At 59.6% G+C, this 6226-nt stretch overlaps 1 protein-coding gene across 1 annotated transcript; it reads right to left on the bottom strand.

Moving 5' to 3' along the window:
- Positions 1–1859: 1859 nt before the first annotated feature.
- HES1 (hes family bHLH transcription factor 1) lies at positions 1860–3926 on the bottom strand. Its single transcript, XM_064457613.1, has 4 exons — positions 3618–3926; positions 3437–3532; positions 3268–3355; positions 1860–2555 (listed from the first exon to the last, which is right to left on the bottom strand). Exons 1-4 carry the CDS (start codon positions 3723–3725, stop codon positions 2071–2073), a joined length of 777 nt encoding a protein of 258 aa, XP_064313683.1. The 5' UTR covers positions 3726–3926; the 3' UTR covers positions 1860–2070.
- Between the last annotated feature and the right edge of the window lie 2300 nt (positions 3927–6226).

Raw genomic sequence — 6226 nt, 5'->3', positions numbered from 1 at the left:
AGCTCACAAACTCAGGCAGATCTCTCACGTCAACAGGCTGTGGGACAGAGTAAACACAGAGAGCTTTGGAGAAACCGGTCCAAGCATGGCATAACTGCTTTATACTAGGCTATTTAAACTTCATTAGCAAATAGGTTTCTTCTTGTCTTTCACTCCTCGGTCTGCTATGTGCTCTCCATTAGCCTACAGAGAAGTTTTTTTTTTCTAATGCACTTTCCAAACCAACTGCTTCAGCAGAAAAGGAAGACTCTGCTAAACTGGAACAGCCTCAGCTTTTACAGGTGATGCATTACTGGTCCGCATCAACTCCATGCAGGCTGTCCAGCAGCAGGAGTTGGTCTGATGCAATTCCCAGACAGACAGGTCCTGCAAGCACTTCTCTAACACGAGGTGGGCTCAGTCCTGCCCTCAGTACCTCCAGCACAGAAGGGAAGCCAAGCTCAGCCCATACAGCTACATGCCTGCCTAGGGACAACAAATCCAATATTCCCAAGCCTGGCACACAAAACTTGGCTGCAAGATGCCACTGTGAGGGTGGCAATGCAGGCAGCCAGCAAGGTGTTGGGAGACAGAGAAGGGGAAGCTCTTCTGTATCACTCAGGGAGGTAGTCCCTGCAGCCCCTTTTTTAAAAGGAGAGCTACAACTGGCCCAAACCTCATCAGTACACCCTGTATAGAGATCCTGGACACACACACCCCTCTGTCCCCCTTCAAAATCCACCCCAATAAGTATTTTCAGATTAGGAGGATGTGCTCATATACATGGAGAAGGAAGGGAAGCTGGGGAGGGATTCAAACCCCAGCAGGTTTCATCTGCCTGGTCTCACACTCTCCCTAGTTTTCATTTCCCCAGCACCTGGATACAGTCAAGCACCTGGCTGATCCAGACAAAATCCAACATGCTTTTGCAGCAGGATTTGGAAGGAGTCCCCAGTGGATCTTGGCATGTTTTAAAGTTGTCCGCTCTGAGTTAGGACTTGCTAAGAAGGGCGACGCAAGCTGTAACCCGAGACTGCAACTCACCTCTAAGGCTTGCATCTTGCCTGGAAAAAGGGCATCCCCAAGTCAGAGGTCAGTTGCCACTCATGGTTAGAGAGAGTCCACACAGCCCCACAGCACTCCCCTAGACACATGTTTTCCATATAACAGGAGAGGAAATGCCCAACTCTATCAAAAACACATGCAGAGCATCAATCATCAAGCAGAGCCTGGCTGGTGCTCAGGGCTGGGAACAGCTCTGCGCTTTTAAGTCCAGGTGGAGGTGGTGCCCAGCGCCTGCTGCAGCCTGTCAGCTGGGAGACAGGAGCACTGGTGTCAGGCTTGTCCTGCAGAGAGCCGCTGTTTTTGTAACATGAGAAGCTGGCAGGCACCGCTCTCTAAATCAACTGACTGAACTCATTCAAGATTTACACCATGGGTCAGGAGCAGGACCCTCTGGGTCCAGGGCAGGAGGCTCACCCGGGCAGACTAGACTGGGAGCCGGCTGTCAGGCTGTGCCAAATCCATCTCGCTTTACCTGGGCTACTCCACTCCGTCAGCCCGAGGAGCCAGGAACAGAGCAGAGGTGCCTCTCTCAGCACATTCATCAGCTCTGCAAACATAAGCTCTTTTTAACAAGTCTGATCAGTTGAGTTGCTCCCAATGAAGCAGTAATTACATCTGCCCCAGGGCAGGGAGAGGGGACAGAGCATGAGTGACAGCTCCAGCCTGGAGAGCAGGACAAGGCAGCCCTGGAGGAGCATGATCCACACACAGCCAAGGAGCAAGCCAGGAGCTGGGCTCCTTTCTATGCACACACACCAGCTTATCTCCAAAGGCCTTCCAAAATGGAAGGGACATTTTTATTTTAAGAGCATTCAAAAAAATCCAAACACCCCCCCCCCGATCTTTGGTGTCTCATAAGGAAGGGAAGGGAAGGGAGAAAAAAGATCTCGTGTAAAACACGAAACACTGTCAAGGGAGTGCTATGGTACAAAGGCACAATCCAATATGAACATATAACCTATGTACAGCCGTGCCAGCAGCACGGGGTGCGGTGCTCAGTCCAGTCCGGTCCAGTGCCTGCCACTCTCACCAGGGTCTCCAGACCGAGTCGGCTGTGCCAGGTGGCGGGCCAGGTGGTGAGGCGGCAGTGGCAGCCGTGGGTGGGCCACCGTACAAGGGCAGTACAGCACTGCCTGGAGCAAAGGCCGTGCTGGGGATGAGGAAGGCAAATTGCCCGTCAGAAGCCGGCAGCAGCTGGAAGCCACTGTACACCTTGGCTGCATCGGCACCCGGCTTGCAAGGCATGCCCGGGAGCGGCCCCGCGCCACTGCCCGGGGGCACCAGGGGTGGGCCGAAGGCTGCAGCCGGTGGCAGTGGGGGCGGCGGAGGGGGTGCAGGGTAGTTCATGGCGTTGATCTGGGTCATGCAGCTGGCCAGGTGGCCCAGGAGCCGGGTGCGCACCTCGGTGTTGACGCCCTCGCAGGTGGAGAGGAACCGCGTCACCTCATTCATGCACTCGCTGAAGCCGGCGCGGTACTTGCCCAGCACCGTGGGGTCTGTGCTTAGCGCGGCTGCAGGGGGAGAGAGGCGCACAGCGATCAGCAGGCTCCGCGGGGAAAGGGGGTGTGCAGCCCACCGGTGTTGCACCCTGCAGCCCCTCTGGCAGCGTAACCCGCACTCCTGAGTGCTGAGGATCCAGATGGAGAGCGGAGCGTGGCCCCCCCCGCTACGAAGTCCACCAGAACCAGGGGCCCCGGTGGGGAACAGACAACCCCCAAGTGTCCTCCCTGTGCCCCTCAGTACTGGGGATCCAGGTTGAGAGCACAGTCCTGCCAGTAGCTCTCATGCCTCCCATCCCTCCAAAACAGACCCAGGTAGGGAGCACAGCTCAGTTGGTAGCAGGGACCAAAGTCCAGGATGACAACCCTCCCAATGCCCTCCAGTGCCAGGGGTGCAGACCAAGAGCACAAACCCCCCCACCCTCTCTGTACTGGGCATACAGGTGCCGAGTATAGTCCCCCACACCATCCCAAATAACTGGGGTGCATGTCGGGAGCGCTGTACCCCCGTGGCCACCCCGTACCTTGGATGCAGGTGGGGAGCCCGCTGACCCCTTGTCCCAGGGATACAGGTACAGAGCAGTGCACCCCAGCACCAGGGATGCAGGTGTGGAGCCCAGTGCTCCCGTTACCCTCACTACCGAGGACGCAGACGGGGAGCCCGACACCCCCAGCCCCCGGGATGCAGCCAGGGCCCCCCCAGCCTCTCCTCCCCGGGACTCACCGGTCATCTGGGCTCGCTGGAGGCTCCGCAGGTGCTTGACGGTCATCTCCAGGATGTCGGCCTTCTCCAGCTTGGAGTGCCGGGAGCTCTGCGGGCACAGGCGGGGCTCAGACCGGCCCGGGGTCAGAGGCGCCCCCCGCCCCCCCCGCCCCGGGCCCCCCCCGCTTACATCCTTCTTCAGCGCGTCCAGGATGAGAGTCTTCAGCTGCCCCAGGCTCTCGTTGATGCGCGCCCGCCGCCGCTTCTCCATGATAGGCTTGGAGGACTGCAAGAGAGGCGGCGGTCAGCGCCCGGCGCTGCTCCCTACGGCGCCGCCCGTCCCGCCGCCGCCCGTCCGCGGCCGCCCTTACCTTCCGGTGCTCCGCCGCCGTTTTGGGTTTGTCGGGCGTCGCGTTGACGCTGGCGGGGGTGGCGGCCACCGGCGAGGCGCTGCTTTTCTCCATCAGGTCGGCCGGCATCCTGCGCTCAGCACCGGCAGCGCCCGCCGCCGCAGCAGGGGGAGGGGGAAGGAGGGGGTGGGGGGGGGGGGGTGTCGCCGCCGCGGCGGGAGCTGAGCGGGGCGGGGCAGGGGGGCGGCAGGGCGCGCGCTGCGGGGCGGCGGGGCCGGCGGGTGCCGCGCGCCCTTGGCCGCCCCTACTTATAGCGCGCGCCGCACGCGCCCGGCTCGTGTGAAACGTCCCCCGCCGCCGTTCCCACACTCTCGCCCAGCCAATGGGCGCCGCCCGCACGCGGCCCCGCTCGTGGACGCCGCCCGCCTATTGGCTGAGCGCCGGGCGGCGGACGCCGGCCAATGGCGCGGGGCGGGGCGGTCTGGCGGTCGCGGTTTAACCCCTTGGGCGCCGCCCGCGGCGGGGCGGGAGGGGTGGCCCGCGGGGGGGGGGGGGGGGTCCGCGCTAATTACCGGGTTAATTGGCGCCCGTGGCAGGCGCGGCCCCGCCCGCTCCCCTCGGGGGTTGACGGCTCCGGCGCTGTGGGGGGCCGCGGCCCCTCGGGGCGATGGCCGGGACGTGGAGGTCTGGGTCTAGCTGTGGTGGCCGGAACGTAGCTACCGTGCGCGGGGCCTGCGGCGGGCGCCGGGCGCCGCTGAGGTGGCCTCAGCCTCGCCACGGCAGCCTGGGCCTTGCTACGGCAATCTGGGCTTGCCTCCATGCATCACGGATGGCAGGAACCACCGCTCTGCAGGGGAGGCAGAGGACAGGGGTGGGACCCCAGCAGGGTGGGAGATAGGGGTGCCCGGCGGGGCGGAGGGCAGGGGCGCCCGGCGGCCCACGCGGGGCTGGGGGAGGGCGGCGTTGCGGGTGGCGCCGCGCGCCGCAGGCACGCGTCGGTGGCGGTGCGGCTGCAGGTGCGGTGCTGCGTGTGCAGGCGATGAAGGCGAAACCGCAGGGCGGTGCCTGTCCCTCGGCCCTGGCCCAGCCGTGCTTCTCCTGCTACCTCCAGCTGGCTCGGACACTTTGTGGGTTACTTTAAAAAAAAATAAAAAGTATTTTGCCTGGGGACTTGAATCTTTTTCTTTTTTTTTTTCCCCTCCGCTTGACTGACTTTCTCACACTCCTATTCCCATGGTCTGCCAGCTAAGCCTGAGTCATCCTGCCAAGAACTAGACCTGGCCTATTCAAAAATGTGCTCGCTCGCTCTTTCTTTCTCTTGGTCTCTCTTTCTTTCCTTTTTTTTTTTTTTTTTTTTTTTAGTATACACAGTAATGTTTTTCCACCTCCAGTACCTGATCTGCACCTGTACGGGGCCAATCCCACACGTATCACCTGATCTTGCCTTTTCAGAGACCGTGAGAAAAATAAAGTTCAAGAAAGAAGAGACATGTTTGCAGATCTTACCGGTGCAAAGCTCTCGTCTCTGCAGAGGCTTGCCTGCTGAGCCTTCAGAGTTTTAAAAAAAGGAAAATAAATAAAAGGGAGAGTGTCATGTTTAAAACTGCAGAAAAGTACAAATCCAGGCTTTCTTTCAGTTCCTTGAGGGAACCACAAGCTTTTCGAGTTAAAGACAAAGAGCAGCCTTCAGCGTGTAAGATTTAACTTCAGATGAGCAATATTTGACGTAAGTCTCAATTAGCTAGATGTTCGGACAAACTCAAGCAAGGAAGAAGATGGAGGCTGCCCTGGGGAAGTCACTACTGAAAACCCTTTTCTCAGTTGCCTTTATGGGGAAATTGGAGACAACTGATTAGCGTGAAAATGGCCATGCATTTCTGAAGAGCCTATAAAGTTCCCTAGTGGACCAGTACGCTTTCTAGTGCTGGCATTTGGGTGCATTTGCATGGGAGAGGGGGGAGGGAAGGTTATCACAATTACTGAGCTGGTGTTCTCCGTCCTGTGGGGATTTGCAAAGGGCTCAGGAAGCAAGGAACTGGGCAGCCTGGTCCCTCCTGGCCGGGAGTGAGAACAGGCTGTAATTATGTCCATGTTTATGGTAGCTGCAGAGCTGCTAACCACCTCTAATTGCTGGCAACAGGTCGGTGTCTCTGGGGAGCAAGAGTGGGGCAGGCAGTGAGAACAGGCTGTCATTAGGGGTTGCCAGTGCTCGCCCATGCCTACGACCTGGGAAGAGTCTGACAGGACCTCCCGTCACCTGCACTCCCTCCTTGCCTGCCGCAGCCCAGCCCCTGCCCGCTGCAGAGCCCGCAGCGGGGGGAATTTGCTTTTGGGGTGAGCGAGGTGCCGGGCTGGGGGACGCTGGGTCTCCAAAAACATCCACTTCTGCAGAGGCTTCTTGGTGTGCGGGCTGAGTGCTGCGTGGGGCAGCGGGGAGGTAGTGACACTGGTGTCCCTGTTCTGCATCTCCTCTGCTGCTGGCCTGTGCTGTGAAATGCCTTACACGTGCGAGGGTTGTGATCCCCAAGCGGAAGCACGTGTATGTGTGAATTCCCTGGGGATCAGGAGAGGAAGGGGAGGGTTTACATGGAAGGATGTGTCTGGAAATGAAGCGGCCAAGGCCAAGTTTA

Source organism: Phalacrocorax carbo, chromosome 7 (genome assembly GCF_963921805.1).
Source record: "Phalacrocorax carbo chromosome 7, bPhaCar2.1, whole genome shotgun sequence".
Taxonomy (NCBI): Eukaryota; Metazoa; Chordata; class Aves; order Suliformes; family Phalacrocoracidae; genus Phalacrocorax; species Phalacrocorax carbo.
This window is presented reverse-complemented; position numbering and strand designations above follow the sequence as displayed.